General features: G+C 59.0%; 2 protein-coding genes across 6 annotated transcripts; both read left to right on the plus strand.

The window, feature by feature from the left end:
* Positions 1-710: 710 nt before the first annotated feature.
* On the plus strand, positions 711-5,055 carry NPM3 (nucleophosmin/nucleoplasmin 3). 2 transcript variants are annotated; one of them, XM_035330108.1, is made up of 6 exons: positions 711-795; positions 3,365-3,450; positions 3,650-3,769; positions 4,160-4,253; positions 4,341-4,461; positions 4,577-5,055. In XM_035330108.1, exons 1-5 carry the CDS (start codon positions 726-728, stop codon positions 4,442-4,444), a joined length of 474 nt encoding a protein of 157 aa, XP_035185999.1. In that variant the 5' UTR covers positions 711-725; the 3' UTR covers positions 4,445-4,461; positions 4,577-5,055. The 2 variants fall into 2 exon arrangements, with proteins under 2 accessions (XP_035185999.1, XP_035186000.1); XM_035330109.1 differs by lacking the exon at positions 711-795 and adding an exon at positions 1,979-2,128 and having other exon boundaries at positions 4,577-5,054.
* Positions 5,056-12,176: 7,121 nt separating this feature from the next.
* Positions 12,177-20,623, plus strand: FGF8 (fibroblast growth factor 8). Of its 4 annotated transcripts, none has more exons than XM_035330373.1 (6): positions 12,281-12,395; positions 13,117-13,291; positions 13,405-13,441; positions 15,477-15,657; positions 19,358-19,464; positions 20,257-20,623. In XM_035330373.1, the coding sequence occupies exons 2-6, from the start codon at positions 13,260-13,262 to the stop codon at positions 20,542-20,544; spliced, it is 645 nt and encodes a 214-aa protein (XP_035186264.1). In that variant the 5' UTR covers positions 12,281-12,395; positions 13,117-13,259; the 3' UTR covers positions 20,545-20,623. The 4 variants fall into 4 exon arrangements, with proteins under 4 accessions (XP_035186267.1, XP_035186264.1, XP_035186266.1 ...); XM_035330375.1 differs by having other exon boundaries at positions 15,510-15,657; XM_035330374.1 differs by lacking the exon at positions 12,281-12,395 and having other exon boundaries at positions 13,080-13,291.
* Positions 20,624-22,296: the final 1,673 nt, after the last annotated feature.

The following is a 22,296-nucleotide window of genomic DNA, read 5'->3' on the forward strand; positions in this document are numbered from 1 at the left end:
GCAATCAAATTCTGTGCATCCCCCAGTCCTGGGAACAACTAATACCTGAAGCCAAAAATAAGTGGGGCAAATATTCTCCGGAGTTTGAACTGTCTGCTCTAAAAAATAAGTTGAAGTGTGTGTGTTTATCTTCCTGGAGAGTAGCTTTTTATGTTCTGGTCCTGTGTGTGGAGTGTCAAACAGGAATAAAAGCAAATTTAAATGTATATCTTAGGTCAAAATCTGATTTCATTTGTTTAAGGAATGTGTCTGGTGGGAGCTGAGTGGCTGTAGCTGGTGGTTGCAGACCAGAGGGTGGCTGTGGGGGGAAGGTTAGAGCAGTGACCTCGGAATTAAGGCTGAGGGGAGGAGGGGGTTGTGCCATGTTCCCCTCTTTGTGGGAGGCGGTACAGGAGGGAACAGGGGTGTAGTGTAAATGCCTTCGGGTGATGTGAGCTGAGAGAAGGGAGGTTCCTGCAGAATTTGGGGTTGTAAAGCTAGAGAGGGAGAGGAGCTCGCACACGTTTGTGTGTTTTGGGGAATGTCCCATCTGACCGGTGTAAGATGGCAAGAATGATGTGGAAACTTGTGCCTTGATACTGCTGAGGATGGTCATAACTGCCAGGTATTAACACAGTCAGCTGGAATATCTGGCGTGCTCAGGAGGAAGAGGACTGCCTGTTCTGAGGCTTAATGCATGCCTTACTCATTAAGGATCGAATTCTCTGCTTTTACCCTCACCGTGCATGGACAGGAGGCACTGGATTGCTGTCTTGTGCTCGCTGCCTTTGCCTGCAGCCCTACACCACAGAGCAGGTAAGGCTTTTGCTGCCTGTAGTTTGTGCTCTTGGACGTTCTGCTGGCACCGTGGTAGTGTTAAAGAAAATGTACGGGGGAGTGGGTGGATCCGAGTAGTGTTTCCACTTGCCTTTCAGTGCCAAGCAGTTGGGAAACTGTTACAAACACAGGCATCTCTGCTCCCTCTGTCGCTGCATCCTCTGTCCCAGAGGGAAGTTGCATTTTCCTCACCCCTTGATGTGTCCTGGACATAGAAAGTGGGCTTAGGTTGGCACCGAGGGAAAGAAAAGCTGTGCGTGCACCTTGAAACTCTCAGCATTTGGAGCCAGGCTTGATGTGGATATTTCACTGTTTCCTTTGAGGGAACACGAAGCAGAATTTTCCTTGCTTCCTTCGCTCCGGGTGCGTGGCTGCAGATGGCACATGTACCTGCTGTGTGCTGCAGCCAGATGGCTGCGGGAGCTGCTGCAGGAGCAAGCGAGTTCAGAGGCGTGCTAGGTGTGCTTGTGTAACACTTGTCTTTTTCTGGGCCTTGATTCAGCTCTTCAGAGCTGCTGTCATGTTGCTGTTGGATCAGCTCCAGCTGGAGCAGTGCAAATGGCAGGCTGGTGGAGGCCTCCTCTGCAGTGGGAGCGGGGCCAGCTTCTGACCGAGAATGTGATGTGAGCTCACCCTATTGAAGGGATCTCTTTCAATGCATTTCAATGCAGTTTCTGCCCCCAAAACGTGGAGCAGGCTGCTCTGGTCCTCTGCTCCCTGCGCTGGATCCTGAAGAAGGACATTGCCTTCCCTTCCTCTGCAGGTGGAGGCCCATGTACTGCACACAGTCCCTGGGCTCTGAGATCAAGCAGTGGAGATGAGCTGTGCCCCCTCCCCATTGCATCTTTGCTCCCCTTGCACTGGGCTTTCTCACCCCCAAGCTGACTTCTGGGCCTTTCCCCACCCTTGCCATTTAGGATCCTGTCCCCTCTTCTGCTTATCCCCCAGAAAAACTTCTGACGGCGAGGGTCGCTTACTAGGAAAAGCCATTAGCCTCCCCCTGGGCTAATAACCCATCACCGTTTATTGCGAGGAAACGAAACCCCATAAATGCGGCATTTCACCGGGTACAGCTGCGCGCTCCCCTGAGCCCTTCTGGGGCGCCCCAGGCTCTGCCCTGCCACCGGAGGGGACAGGAGGGGACAGTCCCTTCCCTCGGCAGCCGCTGGGTGCCGCCTCTGAAGGCTCTGGGGGGTGCGGGGGCGGGCACGGGGCGGTGCATCCCGGCACGGCTCGGCTCGGCACGGCTCTGCCCGCCCCACTCCCTGCGCCGCGCACATGGAGCCGCACGGACCCGGCAGCGTCCTGTTCGGTGAGGGGCACCGGGGGGTTTGGGGGGAGAAATAAATGGGATGGGGGGGCAGGACATTTCGGGGAGGTTTGGGGGAAAGTTAGCAGGCGGGTCGGAGGCGGGGGAACACGTGGAGGAATGGATTGGGGGGGATAACACGTGGGGGGGGGGGGGGAGGAAGCAGGGTTGGGGACAGCGGGAGCGCACGGGGAGGGCTGGGGAGGGCCACGTGTAGGGCCGGGATGTGGGCGCACGTGTAGGGCCGGGGGGGCACCGGGCACGTGGCGGCGGCGGCAGGGGGGCCCTCCTCCTCTTCCATACCCTTCTTCTTCCTCCATACCTTTCCTCTTCCATGCTCTTCTTCCTCCTCCTCCTCTTCCTCCCCGTCCTCCCCCCGTCCCGCCGCCGCTCTCCAGACTGCGCGCACGTGTCCGGGGCCGTTCGCAGCCCAAAGCGCCTCGGCAAACGCTTGCACAAAGTGGGGCAGCCCCCGAGGCTTTCCTGCACCTGGGTTTCGTTCCTCGCCCCCGTGAGCTGAATGCATGAGCAGGGTTAGGGACGGGGCTCGCCCTGAGCTGTTTGCTGAGCCTCGTGCCTCTCTCTCCGCTGGAGATGCCGTGCCTGGTGCGCAGGGCTCGGCCCCACGTTTTTTCCCCTCTGCTTCACATTGGTGAATCATCCTGCAACAAGCAAGCACGCCCAGGGTGCTCTGCCTGTCCTTCCTCGCCACGGCTGGCTGAACCCTGACCATAAGAGCTCAGGACGTCATTTTGCCTCTCCCTTCTTCTTGTAGCTCCCTGGGCACACACATAATAAAACATCTCGGGACTCCTGCTGCCAACTCCCAGCACCCTGCACCCTTGGGTTGTTCCTTACCTCTCATGTCTCTTCCTCAATGTCTTTGCTTCTACCGCCAGCCTCTCCCTAGAGCAAAACTTCGCTGATGTTGGGGAGAGCAGAGTATTTCTGTCTGCTGCCTCTTCCTACCTAAGGGAGGGCAACCTGGCTTTGCTGAGCTCTGGAGGGGATGAGCATCGTTCTGTGGGATTTTGGGGGCAGCCATTTAGGGGACACCAAGTTTTGTCCCTGTAGGGTGTTGAGCTGGGTTCACAGTGCTCGGGGTCACTTCATCCTGGAGCCATCAGAGAGGCCCTGTGTTTCAGGGACACCACGAGCTTGTCCACCCAGGGCTGGGGCTCACCCTGGAGACTTTTGCTGTGTAACCCTCGCTTCAGCTTTTCTGTCTTCTGCTTCCAGGCTGCGAGCTGACTGCCAGTACCAAATCCTACACGTTTCAGGTGGATGAGGAAGACGACTCTGACCACGTCTTGGCCCTGTCTGTGGTAAGAGACATGAAAACAAACCCCAGCAGCTGGCAGCCAGCATGAACAGAGGTTCACGTTCCCTGTTCTGTGTAGCAGCAGCTCACCTCGCGTGGCAGCTGGGCTGGAGCATTGCTGCGGGTCACTTGTCCCCTGGAGAGCCCCGGCTGTGTCTCCTGGGGGAGCAGTACCCAGGATTTCCACTCCCCCCCCCCCCCAGGTTTGCCTCACGGATGGTGCCAAGGACGAGTGCAACGTGGTGGAGGTGGTGGGGCGAAACCACGAGAACCAGGAGATCGCTGTGCCCGTGGCCAACCTGAAGCTGTCGTGCCAGCCCCTGGTAAGAGGTCACTTTGAAGGCTCAAACGGGAAAGCTGTAGGGAACTGGACATCTCTGGGTGTCTGTAGGGCTTTCCACGAGGGTCCTGCCTGTGAGCCGCTCACGGGGAAATGCCCTGGTAGCCTTGGCCTGGCTGCAGGTGCCCCCAGAGCCTCCCTGCGTGGGTACGTGCTGCTGCCCAGCTCTGTGGGGTCGGCCCTGGCCCCAGACCACCCTCCCAGCCCCTGCATCAATGGGGTGGCCTGACGGGGCTGAGGCCAAGGGCTCTGCCTGTTGCCCGGGCAGGGGTGGTGTGAGAAGGACGCAGCCGGCTGGCTGAGCGCTCTGCGGGGGCACACGGGGCGCTCTGCTTCTTACCTCTGCCCCTAACTCGGCTCCGTCTCTTCACAGCTGAGCCTGGACAACTTCAAGCTGCAGCCCCCGGTGACTTTCCGCCTGGCAGCGGGCTCCGGCCCCGTGCACCTCGCCGGCTGGCACCAGATCAGTAAGGGCTCGTGTCTGGGGAGAGGCCGGGGAGGAGCAAGGGCCAACGACCCCCCTGGGGGGTAACATTGCTCTTTGTGTGTCCCAGCGCACAGGGAAGACATTTCCTTTGAGGAGGACGACGAGGACATGTCTGAGGAGGAGGAGATTGCTCCCATCGTGCCAGCCAAGAAGGAGCGGAGGAAGCAGTAAGGGTGGCTCCGGGCGAGGTGAGGGGCTGGGCATGGCAGGGTCATGGCAGAGGGGTGCTGCCCTGCCACGGGGGGGCTGTGCTGGGGGACCCCCTGCAGGAGGCTGCTGCTTTCAGTCTGCTTCTTCCCCCAGGTGCTCGCTGAGACTTCCTCCTGGATGACTTTTACCTCAGACACCTCTTGCCAGGACCTCAACGTTTGCTGCTTTGTTTTTTATTTTTTATTTTTTATTTTATTTTATTTTATTTTATTTTATTTTTCTGTTGGACCTTTTTTGGGACTGGTGAGCTCCCAGCACTGGGGTGTCTCCTTCCCCACCTCCCTAGGAGGTTGATCCCAACCCCAGCCGGGTGCTGCTGGTACCTCCCCTCTCCCCATCCCTCTGCTGGGAGCTGGGGCTGGTGGGGGTGCTCCTTGCCCTGTGCCTTTCTGCTGCCCTGCACCTCTGCTCTGTGCACCTGGCTCCGAAATGCCCAGTCCTGGCCCCTTCCCCAGCAGCTGGACGTGGAGCCAGAGGCAGTTTCACTGATTCTTGGCTGCTTTTCTGTACTCACACCTTGTTTTTATACATTGGAAATGTGGAACCGGGGCCCAGGCTGCACCTTCACCTGCGGGCTGGCAGCTCAGGGCCTGCCTGTGGTTTGGAGGGGGGGTGGGGGTCGACCTGCTTTGTAAGGAACCGTTTTTACACCAAATAAAGGTCTCAGGTGTCAGGTCTGGTGGCTTGGCAGGTTCCTCCCATGCTCAGGGTGGTGGGAGATGCTCCTCCGTGTCCCCCTGCTTCCCATGGAGCTGCTGCGGATGCAGAGCACCCAGGAGGGGCTCGGGGTCTCCTCTCTGTCCCATGAGCTCTGCAGCTGGGACACTAAGGGACAGGGGCTGAGCTGGTCAGGGCCCCAGCTCCATGTGCTCCACCTGCGTGCTGTCCCTGCGAGGAGGTGAATCCTCACCCCGCGTCCTCCTCTCCTCACCCCTGCAGCATCCCGGGGAGTGATGAAGCTCCAGCACCTGCACAGCGCGGGGCTGAGCTTTGCTGGGGAGCCCCAACATGCCTGGGGGGGGATTTCGGGCTCCCTGTGCTTTGCCTAGCTGGCTTCACCCCCCTGGGGGCTGGCAGCCCAGCTGGCCTTGTGCTAAGGGTTTCACCGGGGGTTTCTTCACATCCTTGACCCATGGCTCTATGCCTGTTCTGGTTCTTGACATTGGCGGATGTCCCTGAAAAACACTGTGCCCTTTCCAGCCCTGCTGGCCTTTTTGGTACCCTGGGACACTGAGTTTCTTGGGATATATGGACTCTGGTAGGAAATCCTCCAGGGCAGATCCTTTGCTCCTGCCCCATCCTGGGTTATGAGTGTGGCCGTTCCCCTCCTCCAGGACCCGTGCAGCCCCCTCCCCATCCCTCACCCCTGTTTCCTCCCGGCCCCAAACACCCCTTGACCATCCCAGAGGGAAACCACACTCACCCCAGCCCTGTAGGACCGGGGGACAGTGGGGTGACACCGGTCACTGCCGGGGGGGGCACAGGGTGGGGGTCTGGGTGCGTGTATGGGGCCGAGGAGGCGGCGGGGGCTGGCGGGTCCCTCCTGGGGACCGCTAGATGGCAGGCGGGCAGCGCCGTGCCCTTGTCCCTTGCAGAGGGGCCGGGCAGCCCCCGGGATGCTCGGGGAGGTGACATGTCCCTGCCCTGTGTTCATGGCGCAGGAGGGGAGGTTGGGAGGGGAACAGAGCTCTGGCTGTGCCCGCGTAGGGTCAGCATGGTGCCCAGCCCCTGCCTGGGCTGGCGTGCGCAGGACCTTATAGAAGCTTGCATGGGGTCTGCAGAGCTTCCCGGTTACAAACCCCAAATCTGCGTCCCAACATCCCCACCACCCCCTGGAGCTCCCAGGGTGGTGATGCTGGGCAGGGTGCTGGGATGTAGCAGGGGCCAGAGGGGACATGGGACAAAGCTTTGGAGCTGGGGCTGTCTGGCCAAGCCGCTCACAGGGATGGAGAGGAGGGATTCAGGGCTCGGAATTGGGGCTCATAAGGGTATGGGTACAGCCAGGGCTGCACCCAAGGCACTCTCCAGAGAGGTGAGCAGCTCTCCCAGCTCCTGCACTGCTGCCAGGGGTGCTCTCAGTGCCTCTGGGGGGTTTGTTCCCCTCTCTCCAGCCACGTCCCAGCCTCGGTGTGCTCGGAGGTGAGTGCCGGGAGGGGGGGGACGCGCTCGCACCCGGCGCTTAATGGGGAAGGATGGGATTACAGGGGTCACGCTAGGTGAGCAGCTTCCTTCACCGAGCTGATGGTATCAAAGCAGGTGCCCCCGGCTGCAAATACCTTGGGCAAACAAACAGGGCTGCCTGAGAGCAGGTGAGCTCGGGCATGGCTGGGCTGGGGGGTGTCAGGGAGGAGCAGGAGGCTTGGGGTGCTCCTGGGGCTCCTGGTGTGAGGGCTGAGTTGTTTTGCATGGGGTGGGGGAAAGATAAGGGTGTGTGTGTGTGTTTGCATATGTGGGGTGTGGGAGCACCTCCAGAGCTCCTCCATGGGGTGCTGGAGGTGCCCAGGGAGCCAAATGATGCCCTAGACATGATGCCCCAGACCAGGTGGCTGTGGGGTCTCTGGGGGGTCGGTGCCTCCGAGCACCCTTTTTGGCTGCATTTCAGGGCTCTGCACGCTGACATCTGGGGATGGATCCCTTCCTGCTCTGGCAGCACCGGGCACCCCGGCACTGTCCAAACCACGCAGTGCTCGGAGAGGGGCTTGGGGTGGCTGTGCTGAGCCAGCCCATGGGACACCCTCATTTCGGGGGTCAAGCGTGAGTCGATTTTCAGGGATGGAGGAGAACGATGGGGAGCTGCTCTGCTGATCACGGCCAGGGAGAGGTTTTCCTCGCGATGCCCCAGCTGTTCTCGCCCCCCCAAACGTGCTCACGTTCGCAGGCAGTCCCCGGCTGGCCGGGAGGCGCAGCTGTGGCCGTGCTGTAGGTGGGGCTGGTCCCCCGCTCCATCAGCGCTCCGCTCCTGCCGCTGCTTCCAAGGGCGAGCCCGGGCAGCGCCGCTTCCCTCCGCAACCGGGAGAGGCTGCAGCCCATCACCACCACCTTCCGGCGAGCAAAATGCCCCCGGTGCGCTGTGTGGGAGCAGCCCTGGCTGCTGGAGAGGCCGAAATTCAGGGCTGGGGGCGTTTTGGTGCTTGGATGTGGGCTGGAGGGTCTTCGTGCCCCCCCGGAGGGGATGGGGCTCCTCTGGCTGGGTGCACTCCAGACAGGCTCTGCTCCGGGTGCTCGCAGGGTGTGAGAGCCGGTCAGTGTCTCTGCTAGCGTGGGGACCTGTCCCCAGCCTCACGAGGGGAGCTGTGTGTTTGCAGGGTTAGAGCCGGGACACCCGTGGCTTTATGGGCTGCAGCAGGAGGTGCTGGGGGCGCCTGGGGGATGCTGGAGCAGGGCTTGTGCCACGAGACGGGGCCAAACCCACAACACTTAAAGGTGAACCCAGTTGGGCAGTGTTAAAGAGTCGGGGTCCATACCTGCAGCCACGTTACTGAAATTCCCAGGGCTCTTCCCGTGACAGCTCGGGCACTGCCCCACCACGCCATCCCCTCCTGCATCCCACTGAAGCCAGCTGCACATCCAGGCAGCGACAGCAGCTTTGCTCCCGACAGCCGCAGCCCAAATACCCTGGGGTCGCAGGTGTCGTGCCCTTTGACTCTTCCGTGGCACAAATCTGATCACTGTGGGCTGGGACGTCCCTGACACTGTCACCGCGCTTCCCTGCCAGGGCTGGTGGCAGCCGTGGGGACAGGGGGTGCCTGGAGCAGCGGGGCTGTGCCCCAGGGGGATATAAGGTCTGTGGGTGGGACCCTCCTGTGCAGTCCCCTGATCCCAGCCCCGCTGGTGGCAGCCCCAGAACGGGCAGGATTTGGCCTCCGTGGTGCCCTTGGTGGCTCTGTGTTGGTGCTGTGGGGGCTCTCTGGAGGGATGGGCTTGGATAAGGGGGTTTGGGGCAGGTCTGTGGGGCTGGTCTGGGATGCAGCAGGTGCAGTGGGAGCATGCCCACCTCGCTGTCACTCCTTTGGGGTTCACTCTCACGGGCCCCACCACATCCCCCCGTCCCCCATGCGGGGTGCCCGGGGCTGGATCCCCCGGACAGGGTCAGGACGAGCGGACAGGCTGGGATGTCAAAGGGGCCATAACCCTGGTGTTTTGCAAACTCCTGGGGTCAGCAGTTCAGCTGCCACTGACACAGGGGCCCGGAGACACACACGGGCATTTTGGGTGGATGCTGTAAGCAAACAAACGGAGGTAGAGTTACAGCCAGCCGACAGCCCCCCAGCCACCGCTGTTAGCTTTAGGCTTAGGCCCTAAGCACCCGTAGGCACGGGGCTGGGTGCAGGCTTCCTCTTCCCAGGAGGACCCAACCCCAAGCCAAATCCCCTGGTGCTGCTGGCTGGGAGCTGGGCAGCAAAGGGCTGGCATTTTGGGGCTCTGGCTCAGCTCCTGGGTGGCCGGGGGAGCCCCTCCAGCACCCAGCCTGGCTTTGAGCCCCGTCCCAGCCCTGCCTGGTGCTGCAGCCCATGGGGATGGTGCTGGGCGAGTCGTGCCAGCTGGGGATGCCTTGGGACCGGGTCCTGGGGAGGCTGTTTGGTCTGTGCCAGGCGGGGAGGAATGGGGTGGAGGTGAGCAAACACCACGTGTGCACATCCTCACCCACGTCTCCACGCGTGTCACCCTTTTCCCATGCAGGTGTGCCGTGGCCATTTGTGGGCAGGCTGCTCATTTACCAACCCCTGCTACACGCAGAGCAGATTTGCCCAAAAATGCCTGTTTTGGGGATTAAATTATTCAGGGCTGGGGATGCCATCTTCTCCCTGAGTTGATCTCACATCCTTGCTGGGAGCCTTTGCTTTTTGTTGCTGGCTTCTCTAGCTCAAGCCCAGCTGTGGGACTGACATGGGCCTTTCCTGGGCTGGATGGCCATGAGAGATACCAGTTCTCTTTCCTTGCAGGTATGTGTGGTCTGGGGGTCTGCCTCCCCATCGCTGCCCTCCACAGGGCTCCTGGATACTCCCAGCTCTTCACGCATCTCTAGGAGGTTGAGGCTCATATATGCCATATATGAGAGTTGTCTACAGGAGGATGACAGAGCCAATATTGCCACCAGCACTTCCACAAGCACATTTCCAGAAAGCTGCTGAGCAGGAGGTGGCAAAATCATCTCCAAAGGGCAGAGGAAAAACCTATTCCTTGAAAAAAAGCCATGTGAGCAGGCTGTCAGAGGGACCTAACAGGGCCACGCCACCCTGGTCGGTCCTGCGCAGGGGTGGGTGCAGCTCCAGGGGGCTGAGCATGGGGCTATTCCCCTGGCCCGGCGTTCCCACCACCTACAAACCATTCCTCAGCCCTTTTTCTAGTAATTGAATAGAGAGGAGAAGGAACTGTGAGCGGGCTCTATCTCCCCTCCCCGCTCTTGGCTTGCCCCGGGGCGGCCCCGGCGCTGTGGGTAGCGCAGACAAGGTCATTCCCATGTAACACATCCTGGGGGGCTTCGGCCCAGTTCCTTCCCTTTGGGGGGAGGCCGGGTTAATGGTGAGCGGTGGGATCGCCCCGGGGCTGCTCCGCACCGCTCAGCCATGCAGGAGCTGCTGCTGCCTCCGCAACGCCCCATTAATGCCGCGTGGGATCAGCGGGCAGGGGGCTCGGGCTGGGCAGGGTAAGAGTGCTGGGGCTGGTGTCCCTCTGGCTTTTATGGGAAGACTCCGCGTGCTTTGGGGTGGTTTATGGCCAAGCATCCTCCAGACATGGCTGTAAAGCATGACAAACTCCTGGTTTCCATGAATTTTGGCTCTCCATCAAGTGGTGTTGGAGGGGTTCTGGTTGCAGGGTTCTGGTGTCCCCATCTGCACAAAATCAGACATCAGCCCCATCCTGTCCTCACCCTGCTGGTGCTGTCCCAGCAAAAAGGAGGTGTGAAGGGGCTCCTTCTTCACCAGTGACCCTAGGGTGGGCTGGGAAGCACTGAGAGCAGGAGGCAAAGTTCTCAGTGGTCTTCTACCTGGGCACCTACCACCCCTGGTGGCCGTGAGCCCAGCACCCTCGGTGCTGCCCAGCCCCAGCTGCCCTCACCATCCTGCTGTGCCCCTCACCTGCCCAAAGGTGGGAAGGATGGGGACATGGAGGCCTTGGCCCTGCTCCCGGGCTGCTGGCAGGAGCAGGAGCATCGTCTGTCATCCCCTGTCAGCACACGTGCGGCTGCCCCCCCGGTGATCCCACGCCGGCCCGATTTTACGGCCACGACTGGCACTTGAGGCTGTTTGCTGAGGGCAGGGGGCACACACGGAGCTGTCAGCTCCCGGCCGCCTCTGACCCCCTTCGGGACACTGTAAATCTCCTGGTTTGAGGCAGCCAGGGCTGCTCTGGACGCGGCGCTGTCGTGCACATCGTGTCAGATGGGGGTGTGCAGCCTGGCACGTGGCCTGGCCCCGCGCCCACTGGGGCTAAAACGGGGCCAGCTACTGGTGACCATGTGTCTAAATCCCTTTCATTTTTTATGCATTAAAAAAGTAAGGATTTTTTTTTAAAATTTATTTTTTTTACCTTACAGTGTCAGGTATATCTCATGCTCTCTGCTCGGGTTCTGCCTGGTTCTCCCTAGACAGCCAGATTTATGGGCACGGGAGCTGCCTCACCTGCACCTCAGCACATCATTTTGATGTTTTTTCTCCCAAATATCTGCTGGACCGGTGAGCTGAGCCTGTGGAAGCCCTCTTCTGCTTCACCGAGCATCTTCAGTACCGATCCTGCTTGTTCTTTGTGGTGCTCCTGAAGCCTGCCAGGTAAACGCAGGCTCTGCCCAAGACCTTTTTTTCTTTTTTTTTTTTTTTTTCTTTTGCATCAAGAAAAGGGGAATAAAATGCACAAGAGGCTGATTCTACAGGGAATTTTGGGCAGAATGAGGCAGCTACCCGCCCTATAACCCTGCACACTGCTAGGTCTGATGATACTGATGTAGGGATTTTTTTCTCCATCAGCTCTGTGGGGCCAGCCTGGGGATGGGGCAATGTCCAGGTTCCCCCGCCTGGCTGCGGGGTGCTGGGCAAGAGCGGGTGAGACCCAGGTACCCCCCAGGGACACCCCCTGAGATGGTTGTAGGCAGCGTTTTGGGGTGAAACACCGAGTGTGTGGTGGGTTGAGGTGTGGGTGCACATAGGACTGGGGTGCCCAAGCAAGGGGGAGAACCTGCAAGCCGGATGTCAGCGTGCACGAGAGAGAGAAAAGTGTTTTGTGAGTGTAGTGGGAGAGTGCCCACGGGTGCGTGGCGTCTGGGGGGTGAGTGTGCAAAGAGGGGCGTGCAAAGGGCCGTGTGGGTGGAAAGGCTGCGTGTGCGTCAAGGGCTGGGGGAGCGTGTGCATGGACACGAGTGGGTGTGCAGGGACACCAGTGGGTGCGGGGAGTGTGCGCACGTGTGCGGGGGGCTGCATGTGTGTGCGGGAGGGCCGTGCACAAGCATGTGTGTGTGTGTGTGTGTGTGTGTGTGTGTGCGTGTGTGTGTGCGCTGTCACTCAGAGGCCGGCTGCCGGGAGCTGCCTTCCCAGCGGCGGCAGATAGCGCTGATTGCTGATTCGAGGAAACAAAATAGCAATTGTAATTATGGGCTCTGATAAGATAAAGGAAGGAGCGGGGAGCTCGGGGACCGGCAGCGGGGCACGGCCGACAAATTAGCGGCTGTCACTCAGCACCGAGCGAGGCGGCGCCGCCGCCGCTCACCGACGACCCCCGGCCAGGTACCCGGCCCCGGGGGCCGCCCGCCCGCCGCAGCCCCCGCCCCGGTGCGCTACAGGTGGCGGGGCCGGGAGCAGCCGCCGGGGCTCGGCGGCACAATGCAGCCCTCGGAGGCCCTGCCCGGGCTGTGGGGCTGAGCCCCGGCCCCCCATGGCCCCCCTCCGCCGGTCCTAGGGGTGCCCGGTGCCCGCAGCAGGTAAGAGCCCCGGGGGGATGCTCGGAAAGGAGGGGGGTCCCGCTGCCCCGCTACCCCCGGCTGCGTTATTTGCTCAGCCTCTCGAAACTCCTTGACCCCCCCGCCCCCCTCAATCCCTCCCCACCTCCATCAGACCCCCCCTCGGTCCCGTCCGTCCCTCCCTCCCCTCCGTCCCTCCCTCCCTCCGCCCCGGTAATCCTTTTAATGTCTGGCACGTCCAGCGAGAGGGCTCGCCCGCTCGGCCCCAATCCACAAGGCGCTGCGGAGCGGTGGTGGTGTCCCCAGCGGGGAGAACCCTCGGGGCTTCCATCTTCCCCCCCCCATCCCCCCAGCAGCCCTTAAGCCCCCATTTTACAGATGGGGAAACTGAGGCACGGCGCGGGGACAGCAGCCCGCAGGCGGCTGCGCCCGTAGTGCCAACTCCAAGCGGCCCGGAGACCCCCACCTCGGCAGGTACCGCCGGGGGGGGGGTCCCCCTGCGGCTGCCGCCCCCCCGGGGGCCGCCCCCCGGGAACTCCGTGCCCGCCCTCCCGGGGACCTCGGGGCCGCCTCCCGGGGCGGCAGCGGGGCCGGGAGCGGGACGGGGCGGGGGGGCTCCCCTCGGTGGGGTCGGGGAGGGAGGGGGGGCCGCCGGCCGTGAGCCCCCTGGGGCTGGGAGGGCGGACGGGTGGGCTTTTCCCCTCTGTAGCCGCTTGTGCCCTCCTTTCCTCGGGGCGAGGAGGACGCGCCGGCAGGGCGAGAGGAGAGGCGAGGAGCCGAGGCAGCGCCGCGCCCCCCTTGGCCCCCCCCCCGGGTCCCCCCGCCCCAAAACGGGCTCTACCCCGCCGCCGGGTCCCGGGCTCCCGGCCCCGCACCGGCTCCGCGATGGACCCCTGCTCCTCGCTCTTCAGCTACGTGTGAGTACCGGCAGCCTCCAGCCTCCCCCCGTCCCCCCCCCCCCCCGGGGCCCCGCGCCCCCCCGGCTCACACCTCTCTCCTGCTTTCTGTCCGTCCCCCCCCCTCCCTCCAGGTTAATGCACTTGTTCGTCCTCTGCCTGCAAGCCCAGGTAAGCGCCCGCTTCGCCGCCGGCTTTGTTTCGTGTGTGTGTCCCCCCCCATCCTCGGGGTCCGGGGGTGCCCCGAGGCCGCCGAGCAGCGCCCCGGGCTCGGGAGGGAGGGAGGAGGGAGGGAAGGAAGGAAGGAGGGAGAGGGAGGGCTGGAGGAGGAACACTTGAAAACCCCGGAGACAAAAGTCGCCCGGCTGTAAAAAGCCGAGGCCGGGTGGCTGCCCGAGGGGGGAGCCCCCCAGGCTGCGAAACGAGGGGCAGGAGAGGCGAGCTGCCGGGCAGGGAGCACCCGGGGCTCAGGGGATCACACGCTGTTATTTTTAAGTAGCTTTGGGTGCTGGCTTTCCCCCTTCCCTTCCTCTACATCTCACCGCGGATCTCCCTTTCCTCTTGTCTGGGGTTGTTTTTCCACGCCGCTTCACCTAAAAAAAGTAAAGCGGAATTAAAAAGAGGGGTTAAAAAAAAAAAAAGCCGTTTCCTTACTAAAAAGCATAGGTTTTGGTCCAGCTTCAAATTGTCAGACTGTAGCATCGCGGGTTTGTATCGCCAGAGACAGAAGTGTCACCAGCAGATTAAACAGCCCGGGCAGAGCTCGTGCAACACCCGCATAGCAGCGGGCAGGGCGCTGGGAGCAGTGCGCCCCCAAACCAGGGCGAAGCCCCCCTTTCCCTGCACATCACAGGTGCAGAAGCTTTTTGCAAACGCTCTTTAAAGCCCCTCTTTTTATTTTGCTGGAAGCTCGGGGAGGGGGGGAGAAAAAATCGAGTTTCCAGCCCAAACGCAAAGGGAAGCAGGCGCTGGGAGCGTGCAGTTGTGTAAAAACATAGCGGTAATATTTTGGAGTATGAGATGGAGACCAAATAGCGGCATGGCTAATGACCTCTCCTCCACATGGTACCCTCATCAGAGCCGGGAGAGAATCCCGCTGCATTATCCAAACGCCGTCTATAGGAAACACACATGCACACAGAGCAGCGGAGGGAGAGAGCTGACATTGTCAAGGGGAGATATCTATATAAAGGCAGCTCGGGGAGAGCGGCGGCTTCTGCTTTTATTGGGTTTTTCTTGTTGTTGTTGAAGACGGGAGGAAATCTTCCCATTTGACGTGGGGGTGGCGGGGGGTAGTCCCAGCCTTCTGATGTTGAAAGGAGCCATCTCCCAACATTTGCTCAGAATACATCTTTATAAATGTCAGGGAGCAGCGAAACTTTCCAGACTTAAAAGAGGGATTTGAGACGAGGGGGGAAAGGACTCCTGTGCACGCTCGGAGCCAGGAGCTGAGGGGGGAGTGGGTTTGGCTGCTCCTGAAAAGCATTTAAAGCCCGGGAGCAGCAGCAGGGCTGGTGGCTCTGGAGGGGACGGGCTCGGCGTGCCGGGGCTGGGGACAGCGATGCACCGGCACGGGCAGCATGTCGGGGCCCCAGGGGTCTCACACCACAAAATTCCCTGGGCTGGGGCATGGTTTCCTTGCACCTTGTAGTTCTGCCTTCTCCGTGGGTTTTGTGTTTAAAGAGCTCAGTGAATGAGGCGCTTGGGAGCAAAGAAAGAGCCTGGCACCTGGAAAAAAGGCAGTTGTTGAAAGGGCTGGGGCAGCGGCTGGGGTACGTGTGCTGGGTGCTCCTGTGGAGGTGACAAAGGTGCGGGGATCTGTCAGCCCCTCAGGGGCACCATCCAGTGCCCACCCTGCACATTTCCCCTGGGTCCCCTCCAGCACCCAGCCTTGATGCTTATCTCAGGGACTCTTGTGCCAGTTGGGACCCCCTGAATCCAGGGAGGCCTTTGGGGTCAGCAAGCCCCATCACGCTCCTGAGTCACCTGCACCTCGGAGGGCATGGCTGGAGGGGTCCCGGCTCTGTCGGGCCACCGTGTCCCGCTGTGTCCTGCTGCTTCTCCTTTGCTGGCGCGGGAGGCACCGCTGCCATCCCACCTCCACGATGCCCTGCGGGCAGCCACGAGCGATCTTTGCTCAGCCCATTCGCCCCTCTGAGGAGTAGAGATTATAATGGTGTGTCGTATATTTTTTAATTTCCTAAAGGTAACTGTTCAGTCCCCACCTAATTTTACACAGCATGTGAGGGAGCAGAGCCTGGTGACAGATCAGCTGAGCCGGCGGCTCGTCCGTACCTACCAGCTGTACAGCAGGACCAGCGGGAAGCATGTGCAGATCTTGGACAACAAGAAAATCAATGCGATGGCAGAGGATGGGGACGTGCACGGTAAGGGCGCGCGGGGGGGACGGGCAGCCGGGGAGGTGTCCGCAGCGTAGCGTGGCAATTGATGATTTCCGACCCGTTCGTTAGCCAGAAATCATTAAAATCATTCGGCTTGCGGGGGCTCGTGGAGGGAAAACACAGGGGTCAGCGCTCAGCAGCCGCAGGACTCGAGGTGAGGGCATGTTCCCCGTGCCGAGGGAGGGCAGCGGTGCTCGTGCCTGCTCGGTCGCGCTGCGCACCTGACTCGGAGGGCTCGGGGTGCTGCCTCTGAGCAGCGCAGGCTGCTTCGACACAGGGAGTCTCCGAGACTTCCGTTTGGGAAAGAAATAGGAAAGTTCAAATGAGAAAAGAGGGAAGTGGGAGAAAAAAAGAAAAAGTGAACTGCTGCTCCAGAAACCTGCCCTGAATTAGGGCTGCCCCAAGTGGAGTTTTCCCTATTTAACACCCACCCCGTGCATCCCCTTCCAAAGCAGGGGGTCAGGGAGGCAGTTGGCTGCTGGTGAGGAGACAAAGTGGGGGGCTCTGCGATCTCCAGTCTCCTCTGCCACCATGCCAGACCTGGAATCCCATCCCCAAAACCTGCGGCACCCCCTCCCCAAAAGCTCCAGCACCCTGGGGAAGAGGGACCGGTCCCAAAGGCGAAATGCTTTGACTGCGTGTGCCAGTGACACACGGGGATGCTCAAACACCGCACAGGTCAGTGGTGTCGTCCCCGTGGCCCTGGCTGTGCTCTATGGGGGCAGCCCGGGGGCCTGATCCTGGAGCCTCTGCAGGCAGGAGGTGCCTGTGTTTCTGTGCGCTGTAGGCAGGAATCACAACTGTTGTTCTTTGGTATTAGCTGCAATTTCCTTTTCTTGCTTGGGGAGATTAGTAGAAGTACTTTTCTTCCTTCCTCTTCTCTATTTTTTTTCTCCTTTTACTCCTGCTGCAAATTTCACGCCGAACTTTTCAGCTTGAGCAAAGCTCTGGCTCCCCGCGCGCGCTATTCCGTACTTACAGCGTTCGTCTTCCAAACGAATTATTCCCACCCTCGAGCAGCCCTGGATTGAAAGGGCATTAGCTAATTTCCCAGGCAAAAGGATGAAAAAAATAACAAACCCCTCGTCTTGTTTCAGATCTGTAATGCCTGGGCTTTAAGAGGCAGCTCGTGCATGCTGAAATAACGACCAGGTTTAAATAAGGCCAGGAGGAGGGGACTGGTGGTGGCTCGAAAAACTCTATTAAAACGTAATAAAAAAAGGTTAAGCATTTGAAGAGCGAAGGAGGAAAATGAAGACTGATCTAAAACAGAAAGAGAACAAGCAGTTTTTCAGATGTAGCGTTTTAAAGGAGTTGCAAGTCTGTAAATGTTAAAATAGAGGTTCAGGATTGTTCTATATGAATCTCTTGGGAGGCCCCCATGTCTGGAAGAACTATTAAAACGCTTCTTACTTTCACCTTTTTTAACATTTCCTGAATACTTTCTCCTCTTCGCAGTCCAGTTGGGGGATCAAGTGTGTCTCGCTGCATTTTTTCAGCATTTACGTAGCCACTTTCCCTTCAAAGTTTTAGCATGAAACATAATTTTACCGGGATAAATCTGTCACTTAAGCGAAAGAATAGAGTTGAAAATGTTAAGCTCCGCTCCCCTCCAGAAGGGGGGGGGGGGGGGACGGTCTCCCCAAAAATTGCTATTCAGAAACCCACCTCTGAAGAAAGGAGCCCCCCTCCCCAAGCCCCTTCATTCTTATTTTTTTCTCTAATTTTTTGGGGTGGGCGTGTAGAAGGGGTTGATTTATTTTTGAGGCTGACCCCTTTCCCCACGCTGACATTTTTACAGCCAGCTTCACATCGAGCCCGGCGGTTCCCTGTTATATGTCTTAATTGTCGATATTTGATTGACTTCTTTTCATTCCGGCTGTCCCTCCGGGGCTGCGCCCGTGGCGCGGCGAGCCCTGCTGCAGCCTTCCCCCCCGCCTCTGTAGGGTTTTTCTCTGTGCTCGGGTGCCGGTGGCAGGTTGTCCTCGTCCTCCGGGCTGTGGCGGGGCGGCGATCCCAGGCGGAGGCTGTAAATCACGGCCGCCCTTTGAGACGAGGCCGGGAGGGGAGCAGCGCGCATCCATCGCCTGAGTGCGTTTTGTGCCTGCTGGGGCCGAGGCCTCCCTGCTCCCTCCCTCCTCCTCCGTCCCTCCCTCCCTGCTCTTTCTATCTCTTGGAGGGAGAGAGAGCAGAGAAAAATCAATGCTCCTCAAACCTTTTATTGCCTCCCGGATCAATTCCTTCCCCCCCTTTCCCCAGTACGGATGAATTGGGGTCCCTGTCTCAGCGGTTCGTTTTTGGAGCTGCGGCTCCGCTGGCCGGTTTGGGGACGGTCCCTCCGGGTGCTGAGCTGTGCTGGTGTGGGCTGAGGCAGACTCTCCACAAATTTCTCTGCTCTGAGCACAACCTGTGCCTGGCTGGGGGTGTGGAACAGAGTACAGGGAAGTTTGGGGAGGGGATTTTCTGTAGGATGACGTGGGTAAAGTCCCCGCTCTGTGCCATTGACCCCAGCAGTGCCTGCGATGCGAGGGGTGCTGGATCAGGGCAACACAGAGAGAGGGGCAGCAGTTTGCGTCTGGTCCTGGAGAACGGTTTAGGCTTGGTTTAGCTTGTGTGTGCACCCACAGATTGCATTTGCCATTCAAAAGCATCCCCCTACAAAACCACCTGCTGCCCTCCGGGGCTGGGCACCGCTGGGGCAGCTGAGCACCACGGGATGGGGATGAGAGCGGGCTGGACCACAGCCCTGTGGAGCTGAGCAGCCCCTGGGCAGAGGTTGGAGAGCAGAAATGAGGCGCTTATCCATGGCCCTGTGAGGTGCCATGTGCTTAGGGGCCCTGCAGGCCATGCTCTGGTTACCTTGCTGAATTGGGTGCATGGGAGCGGGTGCTGATGCTCGGCAGGACCTGATGGTGATGAGATCTCTAGTGGTGAGATGGGACAGACCCAGCTGCCTTTTAATGGGGAAATCTTTGGTGCTTGGCGCAGTGCAGCCCTGTTGAGCTGTGAGCAGGTAGCTGCTGTCATGCTTGGGGCTTGTCCCCAGTCTCCCTGTGAGCAGAGCTGGCTGGGGACCGTGGCAGCAGGGCTGGGGGAAGGATGCCCTGTCCCCATCCTCCCCCTTCCCCGGGGACGGGTGGGCTCCGAGGCTCGCGTTCCCAGGGCGGAGGCAGGAGGGAAGGTGACAGGTCTATTTATAGGCGGCCCATCGACCCAGCGATTTGCATAGCTCCTTCGGAAGTCAATCGATGCCTCCATTAAAAAAACTGAGACCAAATCAATACGCCCTCTCGACTCGCGCAAAGGTGAAAGGCATTAAAAGGATGGCCGTACCCTTCACGTCCCCCCCCCCGCCAGCTGCAAAGTCACTGCTCCTCCTGCAGCCCTGGCCTGGCAGAGAGGCGCAGAGAGGTGTCCCCGTGGGCTGGGGACAGCTGGCACTGTGCCGGGCAGGGCAGTTGGCTTGTCCCCTGCCTGTCACCGTGTGCCCTGATCCGTGCTGGGACACTGCTGGGGTACCCGAGCCACGCGGAGCTGGGCAAGGCAGAGCTGCTTCTGCATGGCTCCGGGTGACAAAGTGAGGTGACCAAGGTCATGCAGAGACACAGTGGCAGGGCAGGAGGATGGCCTGGCTGGGCTCTCCATCCTGTGACACCCCCCCCCCCCATATTTCTTTCCTCCCCAGCCAAGCTCATCGTGGAGACCGACACCTTCGGGAGCCGCGTGCGCATCAAGGGGGCGGCCACGGGTTTCTACATCTGCATGAACAAGAAGGGGAAGCTGATCGGCAAGGTAGGGGGGCTGGCACCCACCCCTGGGGATGGGGGCATCCCAGGGCTCAGTTTTGGGGGACGGGGGACAAGGCACCCTGCAGCCCAGGCGGGTGGGAAGGGGTGGGCAGGTGCCGTGTGGGGCACATTCCTTGTATCTCCCCGAACAAATAGGCGGGTTGCTGGGCTATTCTCCCCGATTACATGGTACAAGGGCCGGGAATGTCGAGATGCTCCTTGGGGCAGGCTGCTTAGTCACGCTCCCTCCGAGCCGCCGTGCTCCCTCCCTTGGGAAAATCGCGGGGCAGCGATTTTCTGGGAGGGTTTTCCCTCCTCTAGGGCTGTGGGGCCTCTCCGTGGTCCCTGTGCTGTGTGTAACGTGGAGGAGCTGGGCCTCCAGCTGCCACCTGCATCAGTGGGCATCGTGCCCATGGACCACGTGCTGTCCTCCCTCGTTGCCCCTGCAGTTCTGGGTGGGTTGGGATGGAATGGGTAGATGAGAATTGCTGCAGAGATGGAGAGTTTGCTCACGGTTGTGCTGTCAGGGGAAGCCAGCCCGTGGCATGGATAGAGGCAGGATGGCAACAGGTAAATATCCCCTGGTGTCCACAAGGGATCAAAGCCTGGGACAAGCTGCACGTGGGGCTCACAGCCCGGTGCTGGCATCACTCTGGGGATAGCTTTGGGGCAGCTCTGACCTGTAGGAGAGGTGGGAAATGAGCTCTGAGCCCCCCACAGGCACCAAAACCCAAGCCCGGGGGGCGAGGAACAGCCCCCGTTACTGAAACCCCCTGTCCCCTTCTGTCCCGTGCAGAGCAACGGCAAAGGCAAGGACTGCGTCTTCACGGAGATCGTCCTGGAGAACAACTACACGGCGCTGCAGAACGCCAAGTACGAGGGCTGGTACATGGCCTTCACCCGCAAGGGCCGCCCGCGCAAGGGCTCCAAGACCCGGCAGCACCAGCGCGAGGTGCACTTCATGAAGCGGCTCCCCAAGGGCCACCAGACCACCGAGCCCCACCGGCGCTTCGAGTTCCTCAACTACCCCTTCAACCGCAGGAGCAAAAGGACTAGAAACTCCAGCTCCAAGGCTGGCCCTTGACTTGCCAAGCCCTGAGGACTCTGCTTAGGAGCTTGGTGGACTTAACCCGTAGAGACTTTTCCTATATGGTTATTAAAAAGCGAACACAACAGGGGATGGGGGGAGGACTGAAAAAAAGAAATTACCTGCGGTAGTTGTTGATAATCTGGGGGGGGGGGTGATTTTGTTTTTACAAAAAAAAAAAAAGGGCAAAAAAAAAAGAGGCTCTATTTTTATACTCCAACTCAAAAAGAGATGAAACGTTCAGAGACTGGCGAGGGGGGGAAGAGCTCTTCGCTTAGCAGTGGTCTAGTCTGTTTGGGGTCGTGTTTTGTTCTGTAATTTTTTTTGTAGCTCTAGGGGGAAAGGAGAGGAAAAAAATATCACCATTTAAAGCAAACAAGCAAAAAAAAAAAAAAGAAATCCGAATGTGGGAGCAACATGCTACCTAAATGAACTGAAAGGATTCTTGCCAGAGAGGATGGAAAAGTCAGAAAATGATGGGGAGGGGACGTGTCAGAGGCGAGGACCCACGGGTCTGTTCCAGCTCCTTCCCAGCATCGTTTGTTTTTGTCCTCAGGAGCAGGAGGAGGTGGTGGACACCTCGCAGAAAGTCCTGGACCGACTGGTACCTCTCACCCACCAGAGCATCTCTGGATTTTTTTTTATAATTTTCCTTTTTTTTCCCTGAACTACTATGGAGAGTCAGCAGGTGACGGCTGCTGTGGAGCAGGCTGGTGGTATCTTTATTTTATTTTATTTTTTTCCATGAGGAAAATGTGAACTTTTCACCATTTTTTTTCTGTTTATTTTTTATTTTTTTAATCAGATGGATGTTTTCATCTAATTAAAAAAAGTTTACAAATTACTGTGGAGCCATTTCAGGCTGGTTTTGTTGTAACACTCGGTTTGTGGTCGACACTTCCATTTCCAACTGTTTCTTCCAGGTTTGCTCTCTGATGAAAAACACTGCCACTTTTTTTTTTTTTTTTTTTTTTTTTTTTTCCGGGGAATTTATGTTTTTTTTGGGATACAAATAAAAAAGAAGGGGGGGAAAAAAAAAAAAAAAAAAAAGAAAAAAGACAAAAAAAACACCAAGGGAAACATTGAATCCCTTGAGTGAGCATCCCCAGCCAGCCCCGCTCTGCACATGCTGCCCTGGGACCGTGCCTCTCTCCGAAGGGTTAAAGCAATTATTCCTAACGGGGAGGGCAAACAAAGACACTGGATAGGAGCCAGAACCAGGGGTGACTTTTCATCCAATCTTTTTTTTGATTGTTTTGTTTCCTTGAGGATTTTTTTTGGTTGTGTACAAATTTAATATGAAATGATTGAAATATTTATTTAATATGTGCATTAAAAATTTGTATTAGTCTACCTGGAGCCTGCCTGCTTTCCCGGGAGGGCTGGGGCTGGAGATGCAGGATGGAGAGGGGAAAGGGAGGATGGAGAGGTGCAGGACAGGCTGAGGATGCTGCTTGGTGCGAGCTCCTTCCCCAGGGAGCAGGCATGGGAAGCAGGAGGATACCTGAGATCTTGGACCCAGGGGGGTTTTATGGGAATCATGGCTTTCCTTGTAGGAAATTTCAGGTTTAAGGAGCAGACAGGTCCATGGGAGCCTGAACAGGGATGTGGTGCAGGACAGTCCTGACCTGGCCCAGTGGATGAGGCTTTCCAGGACCAAAAGCAGATTTTCTGCTCCCCTCTGCCCTTGGTGAACTTGGTGTCCCGACATTTCAAAGCAGGCTGTTGTGTCCCTTCCTCTGGTGGCCG

This window comes from Oxyura jamaicensis, chromosome 6 (assembly GCF_011077185.1).
Source record: "Oxyura jamaicensis isolate SHBP4307 breed ruddy duck chromosome 6, BPBGC_Ojam_1.0, whole genome shotgun sequence".
NCBI classification, from domain to species: Eukaryota; Metazoa; Chordata; class Aves; order Anseriformes; family Anatidae; genus Oxyura; species Oxyura jamaicensis.